The following is a 13,594-nucleotide window of genomic DNA, read 5'->3' as shown; positions in this document are numbered from 1 at the left end:
ACATTTTCACTCTCACACTCACTCTCACACTCACTCTCTCACACTCACTCTCTCACACTCACTCTCTCACACTCACTCTCACATTCACTCTCTCACACTCACTCTCACATTCACTCTCACATTCACACACTCGCTCTCACACACTCACTCACGCTCTCTCACTCTCACACTCACACACTCACTCGCTCTCACACACTCACTCTCACACACTCACTCTCTCACACACATTCTCTCACACTCACTCTCACACACACTCACAGCAGACTTCCCTTTTAATAAAAAAGTCACTGTTTATGACAAGACTACATATTTTAAGAAATAAAGATGTTATTTTTTATTTATTTATTTAATTTAGTCCAATGTGGGAAGGACTGGTAGGATGGCCTAGAGGTTCGCACACTCTCTAAGCTGACTCGTCTGTCTCCCACGGATGGCCGTTAAGCTGGATTTCCGGTCTGCTAGTATTATTTGTTTAGTTAGTTTCTTTATTGGAATTGTTGAAAGAAGATAAAGCTTTGGGGCCGGATCAACATCTGACAGTATTGAAGGAGGTGTCAGAGCAGCTAAGCATGATGTTAATATACAGTACATATATACACAAAGAATTAAGTTAAGCACCCCTACACAACGAATTAAGGTAAGCACCCCCTAATATATATTCTTTGTGTATATGTATACATTGGCATATATTCTAAGGTATGTGAGATCAAATAATGATTGGTATGACATTAGCAATTATCCATTGATGAAATTGAGTGATCAAAGTGAAAAAAAGTGATTGGTTGAGTCAGTGATCCGATCACGTGGGTCCTACACACGTTATTGACGCAAAGATCGCTAGAGGTCTTCTCAGAACAATGACTGTACGTTAGAAAACATAAACGTCATCCACACTGTCCGTGATGGACCTATAGCTCCATACTTAAATTGAGGTGAAAATATGCCTAAAATTCCCAAAAAATTTCACCTTAAATTATTCAGAATAAAATATTGAAAACGGCATGATTGTTATGTTTTTATGTGACCATAATATCACTTCTCCAGAAAATATAGCAATATCATGGGTATATTACACTGTTTTGACGACAACAACCTTGTAATGTGCGAGGTTGTAAAAAAAACGGGGGGGGTGCTTAATTTAATTCTTTGTGTATATAACATCATGCTCTGCCAACAGGAGTTGTCGGGGTCACTGATTTATTGCAGGCTTACCTTTTGCTTGTACAACGTGATAACTGTTCTTCACCAAAACAGCCACATCACTGATCCACACAGACTTCATCTAGTTGTAGGCATGCACACTTTTCCAGGGTGTGAATACTTTTTGTAAACATAAAGATAATTCATGAAATCTGGATATAAAATGGTTGGAAAGTTTGTCTCATTTCTGGACCTTCTGGTATTCGCTGTGCCTGTTATAATATCGCTCCCAAGACGGTGTGTGCAAGGTTTGATCTTATTATTTGGCCATGAAAGCACAATAAGTCAACAGATTGTTAGTGTGGGTTTTATATATATATATATATATATATATATTTTTTTTTTTTTTTTTTTTTTTTTAACTGTTGTGAAGCTAAGCTCCACCTCTGAAAGATTGACGTGCTGGTGTGCTTGCTTCGGCTAAGGTCGGTGGTATTACTTCAACATGGACAGAATCTGTAATCTTTATTTATGCCACTGAGTCTGGTTCCATGTTCTACAATAAATAGTCCCTGTGTCTATCTTGTACCATCCTCATAGTATGTTGCAATTGATTGAGAACTATGATAGTTTAGTCTTTAAAGATCTGTTATGCAATATTCATTGACTTGTGCCATAATTTACTGAGTTGCTTCAGCCTTGATCAAACTTTGATCCCTCAGGCATGGAATTTATTGTTCCCAAAACCGGTTTCTATTGCCGCCTGTGCTGCCTCTTCTACACCAAGGAAGAGATTGCAAAGAAGAATCATTGCAGCAGCCTCATTCATTACAAGAATGTGCAGGTGAGTGTTGCTACTTCATTTTTGTAGTGATATATTCTTGCATTTTTTTGCTTGTAATTGTTTCCCCTGGGTTATTAAATGTTACATTGTTTGCCCAATGCAATTGAAAGAGGTTTTATCTATTTTCAATTCGATTCGTGTTTTATTTATTTTTGAAGTCTCCTTCTGGTTTTGCTACTTGATGCCTTTCCTCTTGGTGGTAACATGTGCAAGGGGAAGAATATTCAGGTACATTTGTGGGTAAACCAAAAAAACTCCGTCTGCCTATGTACTCTATTATATATAAACCATAAAATAACCACCTTTAGAGGCCATTTTTTCCCGCAAGCGGGGGTTGGCCTTTTTCGGGAACCGTGGTTGTTGTTGTTTTTTGGTCCCCTTTTTGAAGCAATGTTTTACGGCCGGATGCCCTTCCTGACGCCAACCCTTTTTGCCGCCTTTAGCGACAAACAGGGAATTACCAGTGAACTGGTACTCAATTAGCCGACCTCGGAAGGATGACAGGCTGAGTCAACCCCCCTGGCGTTAATTCAGCGATCGACCGGGATTCGAACCCAGGATCCTGGGATCCTAAGCCGGCACCCTAGCCGCTAGCCCAACACCAGGGTTAATTACTCTATTATATGAAACTCTATTAAAAAACAGATGCGCCCAATGTACTCTATTATATGAAATCTGTATATCTTTCTTTATGTATATCTTTATGTATATTTATCTTTATGTATATTCATGATACTAGGGCATTGCCCGTACTATATCTATATCTAAAATTATATCCCCCCCCTCTATTTACATGAAATGGTTTGGTCCAAAGCGAACGGCTTGCGAGTACGGTGACAATCCCCCCCTCTATTTACATGCAATGGTTTGGTCCAAAGCGAACGGCTTCCGGAGTTTGGTAAAGAAATCGCCATCGCGTGCACAAACGCGCAGGAAAGCGAATGAATCGCAAATTCGGTTTTATTAGTTTTAAAACATAGTTTAACGCCAACATAGTTTGCAAACGTGAAATAAATGAATACGCTCTCAAATGTGCCATCCGAGGCAGAGTGTGTCCTCCACGTTCGGCACACGCGATCGTTCGCTGCTCTCTGATTGGTTGAATCGTTTTTTGGACATAGCTCGGTAAGTAATTGTCCGATTAATATGAAACCTTGAAAAGGCACATCCTCGGGTCCCCAGCAATATACCTGGCAAGTTAAAAGTATATCGGACCCGTGGTTGTCGAGAAACAGCGGTCACAGACAAACAAACGTACAGACGTACAAACGTACAGACGTACAGAGATTACTGGAATTATAGATAGATGTATATCTTTCTGACCCTCTGTGAAAGATAGTCTGTTGGGAGCCGTTGGTGAGGTATGTGGATGGACAAAAGGACCACCAAGGCACTCGGAAACATGGTGGTGGGATGATGAAGTTGGAAAGAAGATTGATGAGAAGAGGAAGAAGTTCAAGGAGTGGCAGAAGGCGAAGGGTACGGGAGCAGAAAAGGCAGAGCATGAAAGTTATAAGGCAGCCAAGAAGGCTGCAAAGAAAGAGGTAGCAAAGGCGCAGGAGGCATGTAGGAAAAAGTTCGGAGAACGCTTGGATTTGGAAGAGGGTCAGAGAGCGGTATTCAGGATTGCAAAGCAGATAGCGAAAGAGAGGTGTGATGTGATGGGGGTGAGTTGCTTGAAGGATGAAGTGGGACAAATCGTTGTGGACCCAGATGGAATTAAAGGAAGATGGAAGAGATATATGGAAATACTGTTGAATGCAGAGAATGAATGGGATGGCAACATAGAGAGTAACCCAGTTGTAGGACCGGCAGAGAAGATAACCGAGAAGGACGTTGAGGAAGCGATAATAGCTATGAAGAGTAGAAAAGCGGGAGGGCCAACGGGAGTTGTGGGAGATATGTTGAAGGCAGCGGGAAATTGGGGTGTGAAGAGAATGACAGAGATCTGCAAGCTGGTGGTGAAAGAATGCCGCATTCCAGTGGATTGGGAACTGAGTACCCTTGTCCCTCTATACAAGGGGAAAGGTGACCCTCTGGACTGTGGCTCGTACCGAGCGATAAAGTTATTGGAGCATGGAATGAAGGTATTGGAAAGGGTGTTGGAGAGGAGGTTAAGGAAGAAATTGAAGATTGACGAAATGCAGTTTGGATTTATGCCAGGAAGAGGAACGACAGATGCGCTTTTTATTGTGACGCAGTTGCAGGAGAAGTATATGGAGAAGAGGAAGAAGTTGTTTCTTGGGTTTGTTGATCTGGAGAAAGCATTCGATAGGGTTCCACGTGAAGTAGTGACATGGGCATTGAGGAAGTTAGGAGTGGAGGAATGGTTGATCAGAGTAGTGATGGCAATGTACAAAAGAGCACGCACAGCTGTAAGGACGAAGGACGGGAACAGTGGTGAGTTTGAGGTGAAGGTGGGAGTGCATCAGGGGTCGGTACTAAGTCCACTACTATTTGTAGCTGTGATGGAGGTGCTGGCTCGGAACGTAAAGGAGGGTTTACCGTGGGAGTTGTTGCATGCAGATGATCTGGTGTTGATTGCAGAAAGTATGGAAGGACTGAAGGAAAAGATGAACAAGTGGAAGGAATGTATGGAGACAAAAGGTCTGAAGGTGAATATCAGAAAAACGAAGGTGATGGCAAGTGGTAAAGCATGTGGTGAGGTGGAAAGAACTGGGAAGTGGCCGTGTGCTGTGTGCAGGAAGGGTGTCGGAGTGAATTCCATTCAATGTCCAATGTGCGCTGAGTGGGTTCATCAAAAATGTAGTGGTTTGAGAGGGTCATTAACCAGTGTGGCAGCTACATTCAAGTGTAAGGTGTGCACATAGGGAGCTGTAGATGGAGGAAATGTTGAGTTGGATCTTGGAGACGGCGTGAAGCTGGAAGGTGTGAAAACATTGTTACCTAGGAGACATGCTGAATGGAGAAGGTGGATCAGACTCGGCAACGGTTGCTCGAGTGAGATGTGCATGGAAGAAGTTTCGGGAACTGAGTGGCGTGCTGACGAGGAGGAGAGTGTCGTTGAAGCTGAAGGGAAAGGTCTATGCTGCATGTGTGAGACCTGTTATGATTTATGGGAGCGAGACATGGGTCATGAACGTAGAGCAGCAATGAAGGCTGGAAAGGGTGGAAATGCGAATGGTTCGGTGGATGTGTGGAGTATCGTTGAGAGAGGAAGACATATGATGAATTGCGAAAGATGATAGGAATAGAGCCTGTGATTGATGCTGTGAAGAGAAACAGGTTGAGATGGTTTGGTCATGTGTTGAGGAAGGATGAAAGTGACTGGTTGAGAAGAGTGATGGAAATGAATGTAGAAGGAAGTAGAGGACGGGGAAGACCGAGAAAGACTTGGCTAAAGATGGTCGAAGAAGAAATGCGGGCAAGGGGGTTAACAAGGGGAGATGCAGAAAATAGGGCAAAATGGAGAACATTGTCATGGGGACCGCAAGGCTAACCCCCGCTCTTGCAGGGAAAATGGCCTTAAAATGCCTGTTGTGTTGTTTTGTTGCCTATGTACTCTATGTATAATGTATGTATAATGGTTGGAGATTCAGGGATTATTTGGTTTTAGTTTCCATGTTGAATCTTGTTGCCTTCTTGTGTGTCATGATTATTGAAACACTCCTAATCATACCCAAACGTAGACCCACAATGTCCCAGAGAGGAAAGACTTTCGTGATGCCTGAACCAGGTCTCTTAGCCTTTCTTTCGGCCTCTCCGCTCTGCCCTCTGTCTACCGGCCTCTCTGTCTACCGGCCTCTGTCTACCGGCCTCTGTCTACCGGCCTCTGTCTACCGGCCTCTGTCTACCGGCCTCTCTGTCTACCGGCCTCTCTGTCTACCGGCCTCTCCTCCCATGTCTCTCAATGGAGCTTTTATGTAAGTTGTTTGTGACTTAAGACATTGTGTGGTTCCCAGAAATGTTCCTCTCGCATGATGATGCTGCTGTTCTGCCTCCCCAGGTATTTTGTTTTCCATTGTGACAGGTCAGAACTTTGACCTCGTGGTCGGGTTGCTGTTTGTGACGATCTCCATCCTGCACTGCTCATATTCTGCAATTACCTCTTCTGACCCCCATAGAATAACCTTGGTTGTGGATTGTTCTCTGCAACCTTGTGTTTGCTTGTGTGATGTACACCCTTCTGTTTGCCGGCTTTTTTCCTGTGGAGTGGAATGTAATGTCACCTTTCCAAGCTTGCTAACCTCCACTCAAGAAAAAAGTGCATAGCTCTCAACGGAATCCTCACCCCTTCTACTTTAAGGTGGAAGTGTCACAAGTCAACATCTGGGTCTAGTCCTGTTCCTCATAAATAAATGACTTATCCAATGCTTTGGAAACCCCCCTCTTTTCCTCTATGGATTATTCCACATTCCACATTAAACTGTACAATTCACGTCTCCCAATGACAGATCGGAAAGCAGTGGTTTCCCTCTCTGCTTACCTGGAAAGGACAACATACTGGTCTAACACCTGGAAGAATTATTTACATTCAGGCAAATCTCACATCCTCGTCCTGTCTTGGGAATGATTCTCAAACAAACTTGCATCTGTTTCTGCAATCAACTGCTGTAAGAAGTCCAGTCCCAAACTTGTGGACTGGGATCTCCCTTGAGCAGACCAAATATATCAAATCTGGCTTTGAAAGCCAGCCACAAACTGGGCATCCCCCGTTGTGACAAGTTATTAATTTAGTAAACTTGAACTTCTCACAGCTTATAATGCCTTTCAAAGCTCAAGGAAGTATTGCTCTCCACTGTGACCTTTTGCCCCGGGGCTTCACTGTTTTCTCCCAATATCATTGGTATATCTTGCAAAGAACCATAAGCACAGGGCTTGCTGCAGTCTCTTTGCAAACCAGCTGGTGGCTACTGTTTTTTATTTTTCCTGCCACCTTTCCTTGATCTTGGTCTCTCTGCTTTTTGCACCAACCCAAACCCCCATCCTCCCCCAAGTTCACCCCTTGTGAAACTCCCAAATTCCAAACTCAAATGTTTAACTTATGCATTGTACTTGGTAATTCACAAGAATTAATTATTGTACACCACACCTTTCCTATGCCATCTCCAGGCATTGCAAAACGTCATTGCCGGGCACCGAAGGGGGCTCGGCAGTGACGCACGCTGAAAGGGAGTACTCGGTTTTCACTCTGGTTGTTTGTTTGTTTTCTTGTTTTCTTGTTTGTTTTCTTGTGTTTGTCTGGGCGATATCTCAGCCATCCTTTGAGCTCGGAAGCTGAAATTTCGGCACAGTAGTGAGCAAGTCCTTTGTCAAAAACGGTATTTTTTGTTTTTTGATTAATCAATTAATTGAGGAGTTATTTTATTATTAGCGATTAAGCACTTATTTCTTTCCTTTCACTTCTGGCCATGATCTCAGGCACCTTTTGAGTTAGGAAGCTGATATTTGGACATGCCAATGACCAGGTGATTTGGCTGCAAAGGCTATTTTTGATTTATGAATTAATCAATTAATCGCTTAATTATTCGATTAATGATGAAATTTTTTTTTTTTAAAGTTACAGATTCTGATGAAATGGTGGTGGTTTATGTGTTCTATGACATAATTGATTAATAATTTAATTTTTTAATGATTAGTATTTATTTATTTTCATTATTAATCATTTATTTATTTTCTTTCTCATCTGGGCAATATCTCAGGCACCTTTTGAGCTCTGAAGCTAATATTTGGACAGGAGTGACCAAGTGATGTGGCTGTCAAGGATATTTTTGATTTATTGATTAATCAATTAATTGATGAATTATTTAATTATTCAATTAATTACTAAAAAAAATTTAATTTTTTTTCAGTTACAGATTCTGATGAAATGGTGGTGGTTTATGTGTTCTGTGACCGAATTGATTAATAATTTAATTTTTTAATGATTATTCTTTATTTATTTTCATTATTAATCATGAATTTATTTTCTTTCTCATTTGGCCAATATCTCAGGCAACTTTTGAGCTGTGAAGCTAATATTTGGACATGAGTGACCAAGTGATGTGGCTATCAAGGATATTTTTGATTTATTGATTAATCATTTAATCGATGAATTATATTTTGTGATTAATTAATTTTTTAATTTTTTATTAATGACTCATTTAATTAAATTTCTAAAAGATACATCTTCGGATGAAGCACTAGTGGTTTAGTTATGCTATTAGCCAATTGATTAAGAAAATATTTTGTGAGAATCTTTTATTGATTTTAATTATACAATTAATCAATCAATTAGCGTCCACCTCTCCCTCCCAATGCAGCCTCTATGAGCTGCACTGCGGTATTGCTGGGCGCCGGAGGCGCCCCGACAATGCCGCGCTGTAGGATATTTAATTATTTGGCATGGGGGCGGTGTACTTTGAATGTATCTGTACTTGTTTTCTTTCTTTTTCTTGTTTGTTTTCTTTCTTGTTTGTCCGGGCGATATCTCAGCCATCCTTTGAGCTAGGAAGCTGAAATTTCGGCACAATAGTGAGCAAGTCCTTTGTCAAAAACATTATTTTTTGTTTTTTGATTAATCAATTAATTGAGGAGTTATTTAATTACTAGCGATTAATTAAGTACTTATTTAATTAATTAAATTTCCTTTCTCTTCTGGCCATTATCTCAGGGACCTTTTGAGTTAGGAAGCTGATATTTGGACATGCCAATGACCAGGTGATTTGGCTGCAAAGGCTATTTTTGATTTATTAATTAATCAATTAATCGATTAATCATTTAATTCTTCGATTAATGACTAAATTTTTTTTTTTTTTTGCGTTACAGATTCTGATGAAATGGTGGTGGTTTATGTGTTCTGTGACCGAATTGATTAATAATTTAATTTCTAATGATTATTATTTATTTATTTTCATTATTAATCATTTATTTATTTTCTTTCTCATTTGGCCAATATCTCAGGCACCTTTTGAGCGAGGAAGCTAATATTTGGACATGACAGTGACCATGTGATGTGGCTATCAAAGTTATTTTTGATTTATTGATTAATCATTTAATCGATTAATTATTTATTGATTAATCAATTAATTATTTATTGATTAATCAATTAATTATTTAATTTTTTATTAATGACTTATTTAATTAAATTTCTAAAAGATACATCTTCGGATGAAGCATTAGTGGTTTAGTTATGCTATTAGCCAATTGATTAAGAAAATATTTTGTGCTATTTTGTTTCGCAATGCGATCAAAGATGGCCAACTGCCGGGCATTTTAGTTGTAAAACCCCCGTTATTGACCATGTCCTCAACCATTTCTCGGACATGCATTTACCGATCTTCTTCAGATTTGGCACACAGATAAATGAATGATGGGTTACATATGCACATCGTTTTTTTCGAGATCAGATCCAAGATGGCCAACTGGTGGCCATTTTGTTCCATAAACATGTTCCCCTCTATTTCTCAGACATGCACAGACAGATTTTCTTCGAACTTGACACAGACAATTCATGAGTATACATATGCAGAAGATTTTGTTTTGTCATCCGACCAAAGATGGCCGATTGACAGCTTTTAACTCTGTACAGCAAAATTACTAAAACCACGGCAGGGCTATGACATTTTAATTTATTTTTCTTCTTGTTCTTTGTTAAAGGTCCCCTTTTTTTTTACAACAATCGCTCTTCTTGTTTGTGATGTAATCTTTATCGGGGTTTCTTTTTCCCTTTTTTTTTTAAATTACAGAAACATCAAGCGCAGATGCAGGAAAAGGCTGCGTCTGTCTTGAATTGATGTTGCACGATGCACTTGCTGGCAATCTGAACATCGTGGATGAAGTTACTACATGCACCATGACTAAAATTATTTGGTTTTACTTTGTTCCATAAATGGTATTTCATCATGATATGTGGGTTAAGCAGTTGATGCCGTGACATATGTTCATGCTTTGATCAAAGTACTTTTTTTTTTTACCCTCTTACAAACTGCTTTCATTCCACAATTTTTATGTCAAAGGATTTGGCTTAATCAATCGTAGTTTCTTTTCTCTGTAATATGGCAGATACATGAGCTTGTTTTTCTGTGGAATAAATTTTAAATAAAATTGTTTCTTGTATGTATTTCCTCACCATAAATATCACTTTTTTGAGGGGAGGGGAGGGGGGGGGGGGAAGAGATACAATATCGAGGCTCGTGTAAGAGCTAACATTAATCACAAAAAAAAAACAAACGGACACATGAAAAACATATAATAAAGGGAGTGGGAGACAAGATGGGGAGAGAAAAGGAAGCACACAAGTACAACAGTAGAGGACAGGGACATCGGGAGATCTGTGGGAGGAGAGGGCTTGGGGAGATGAGGCATGGGAAGGGGGGGGGGGGGGGTTGGTAAAGGTATAAATCACATGGACACTGCTAAGACTTCCAGGAAAGAAGTTGGTATTTCAGAAAAGTGAATCTGAGGTGAAATTAACGGGGGTAGAAAAGATCAAGGTTTTGGATGGGGAAGATAAGAGATGGTGGTGAACACAGCTGTTTTAAAGACCTGGAGGGAAGAGTGGGTTTGAAGAGAGTGAGGGAGTTTGTTACAGAGGCGGGAGTAAAGAGGAATGAAAGAGTGAAGGTGAGCAGAGAGTCTTGATTTTGGCAGTTTAACCATAAGAGGATTGCAGGCAGATCTTGTGCGACCTGTAGGAATATTTGGGGGACAGAGCCCAGACAGAGCTGGCGGAGATAGACTGGATAAGAGTCGGTAGAAGACAGAAAGACCACCAAACCTGCCTGTGGGAAGTGAGTGAAAGGCCCTCAGTTAATTTCATCGCGGGAGATTCCAATGATTCTGAAAGCTTTGGTTTCAACAGCGTTAAGCCAAGCTCGGTGTGTGGCAGGAGCACCAGCCCAGAGGGGAGAGCAGTATTCCATTGAGCTGCGGAAGGAAGCCTTGTATGTGGTTAGGAGCTCAGGTATGCCAAGGAAGAACTTTGCATGACGGTGGATGCCCAGTCGGTGGCTGGCTTTGGAGGCCAGCTTGGAAATGTGGTTTTCCCAGGAAAGATCATGGCAGATAGTGAGACCCAAAAGCTTAAGTGACAGAACTTCTTGGAGAGGATTGTTGAGAAAGTAGATGGGAGGGTTGTCCAGTCGGTCTTTTCGGAGAGACATAGTAAGAGTGTGAGATTTGTCAGGATTGAAAGACATGTTCCACTTGTTTGACCAGTCTGTGATTTTGTCCAGGTCTGCAGAGTGAGGAGGCTGCATACTGCCGATCTGTGGGATGAGGTATGGAGCGGCAGAGAGTGGAGTCATCGGCAAAGAGATAGGATTTTCCAGAGAGTTGGAGAGATCATTGATGAAGACCAGAAAAAGCACAGGGCCAAGAACAATGCCTTGGGGAACTCCAGCCTGAACAGGAAGGGGAGATGAGAGAAATCCATTCAGGGCCACATGTTCACTACGACCAGAGCGGAAGTCCGCAAGCCAATCGTGGAGATTTCCATGGATACCATAGGAGTAGAGTTTGGTGAGCAGAGCAGGGTGCCAGACCGTATCGAAGGCACGTGATATGTCAAGTGAGACAGCTCTGATTTCCTGTTTGGCATTGAGGACCTCCATCCATTGTTGAGACAGCAGAAGCAGCATGTCCAGAGTAGAATGACCTGGTCTGAATCCAAATTGATGATCAGAGATCAAGCCATTGGAGAAGACGAAGGATTTGATATCCAAAGCAATGATGGATTCCATGACCTTGCTGATGATTGGGACCAGGTTGATTGGTCTGTCGTTGCAAGGATCTGTTTTTGCACCTTTTTGTGTAAAGCGGTGATGTTTGCTGATTTCCAAGCTGATGGCAGATGACCTTGAGCAAAAGAGAGGGTGAAGAGAACATAGAGAGGATGTGAAAGAGCGGCAGAGCAGGATTTTAGGACCAGTGGGCTGATGCCGTCTGGTCCAGTTGCAGAATCAGAGTCGAGGTTTGATAAACTTCTCCACCTTGTCAGGAGAGAAGAACACAGAGTCCAGGAGCAGCTGGGTTCGACTGGGTAAGGTGGGTACAGAGAGAGATTGGTTTGGTACACAAAATTTTGAGGCATTCGGTTTTGTCACGTGTGACGTCGACTGTGTTGGCGTTTGAGGTAAGGGAGGGGATGGAGGGGGAAACAGATTTAACCAGACGCCACCAATATTTGGAGGAGGGAGACAGGTTTGAGATATATATATATATAATATATAACCACCTTTAGAGGCCATTTTTCCCCGCAAAGCGGGGGTTGGCCTTTTTCGGGGACCGTGGTTGTTGTTTTTCGGTCCCCTTTTTGAAGCAATGTTTTATGGCCGGATGCCCTTCCTGACGCCAACCCTTTTTGCTGCCTTTCACGACAAGCAGGGAATTACCAGTGAACTGGTACTCAATTTGCCGACCTCGGCAGGATGACAGGCTGAGTCAACCACCCTGGCGTTAATTCAGCGATCGACCGGGATTCGAACCCAGGATCCTAGGATCCTAAGCCGGCACCCTAACCGCTAGCCCAACACCAGGGTTTGTATTTGAGAGTGGAGAGATATTGTTTCCTGGGTCGCCTGAGGGTAGACGCTTGTTCCTGGCTTTGTGGAAGGAATGGAGATTGCCTTCTTTTGGATTTGCCTTCTAGGAGGTGAAGGCAAGTCGTTTCAGGGCACCTGCCTCACCACAAGATTCCGTGTACCATGAACGGGAGGAAGGGTATGACGACTCAAGACGAGATGGGATAAATCTGTGCATGAAAATACTTGTCATTTTGTCATTCACATTTTACACAATGGGCATTGAAATTGTACCAGTGAGAATTGGAACAGGTTGATAAAGAAGAACCTCACTGAGATATTAAAAACCATCACCGGGAATATCACCACAAATTAACTACAACTGGAGGCAATCCGGGGTTCGGTGACGATTTTGCCCTTGGAACAAAACTCTGAAAAAGTTGAACATCTTGGTCCATGAACTGTGATCTCTTACCGAAACGGAAATGGATACTTTGGTCCCTGGGAGGAACCCGTTCCATCTCCTGAAACCCACAAATGGAGATGACAACTAACAACATTCACACACACACACACTCTCGTTTACTCATGGGCGGGGAGGGACGGTGTTTCTGAAACGTTATGGTTAAGAATTCTGGAGTATATAAACCACTTTTTGTTCATATAAACGGCAGTTTGTTTATATAAACATTGCAAATTTAAATTCGAGCCAATGTTTATATAGATTAAAGACTGTTTCGACCAGGTGTTTACAAAACCTGGGAACAACACAAACTTATTTCTTCTTGGAATGCTTCTCTTAAGCAATTCACAACCAAAACTCCAGGACATACCCGAGGAGTTCTCAACCTTTTATTCCCTTGTGAGCACCGCTCATGTTGTTGATATCCCAGGTTTAAATCCCTTGTTCTCTGTTGATTTGTCCATTATCAACTAATGTTAAGACAAATAGAAATACATTCAAAGTGCACCACCCCCACACCAAAAAAAACAACAAGAAATATGCAATAACGACAAAGGATTGCAGTGTTACTATTATATTTACTATATTTTTAATATTTACGCTATTATTATTATTACGAAAACAACACTACTATATTAGGAAACCTGAGCTAATTTGTCTGAAGCGGGCTGAAGTTGAGGCATG

General features: G+C 41.5%; 1 protein-coding gene across 3 annotated transcripts in view; it reads left to right on the top strand.

Moving 5' to 3' along the window:
* Window positions 1–10,033, top strand: part of LOC137438221 (matrin-3) — a 112,864-nt gene extending 102,831 nt beyond the window's left edge. For all 3 annotated transcript variants that reach the window (XM_078766473.1, XM_078766472.1, XM_068133294.2), the window contains 2 exons: window positions 1,863–1,984; window positions 9,673–10,033. In XM_078766473.1, the coding sequence (XP_078622599.1) occupies window positions 1,863–1,984; window positions 9,673–9,720 (170 nt within the window). In that variant the 3' untranslated portion in view covers window positions 9,721–10,033. The remainder of the gene's footprint in view (window positions 1–1,862; window positions 1,985–9,672) is intronic.
* Window positions 10,034–13,594: the final 3,561 nt, after the last annotated feature.

The sequence above is a fragment of the Myxine glutinosa genome, chromosome 12, assembly GCF_964187855.1.
Source record: "Myxine glutinosa chromosome 12, kmMyxGlut1.1, whole genome shotgun sequence".
Taxonomy (NCBI): Eukaryota; Metazoa; Chordata; class Myxini; order Myxiniformes; family Myxinidae; genus Myxine; species Myxine glutinosa.
Note: the sequence above shows the minus strand (reverse complement) of the source record. Positions and strands in the feature narration are given on the sequence as shown.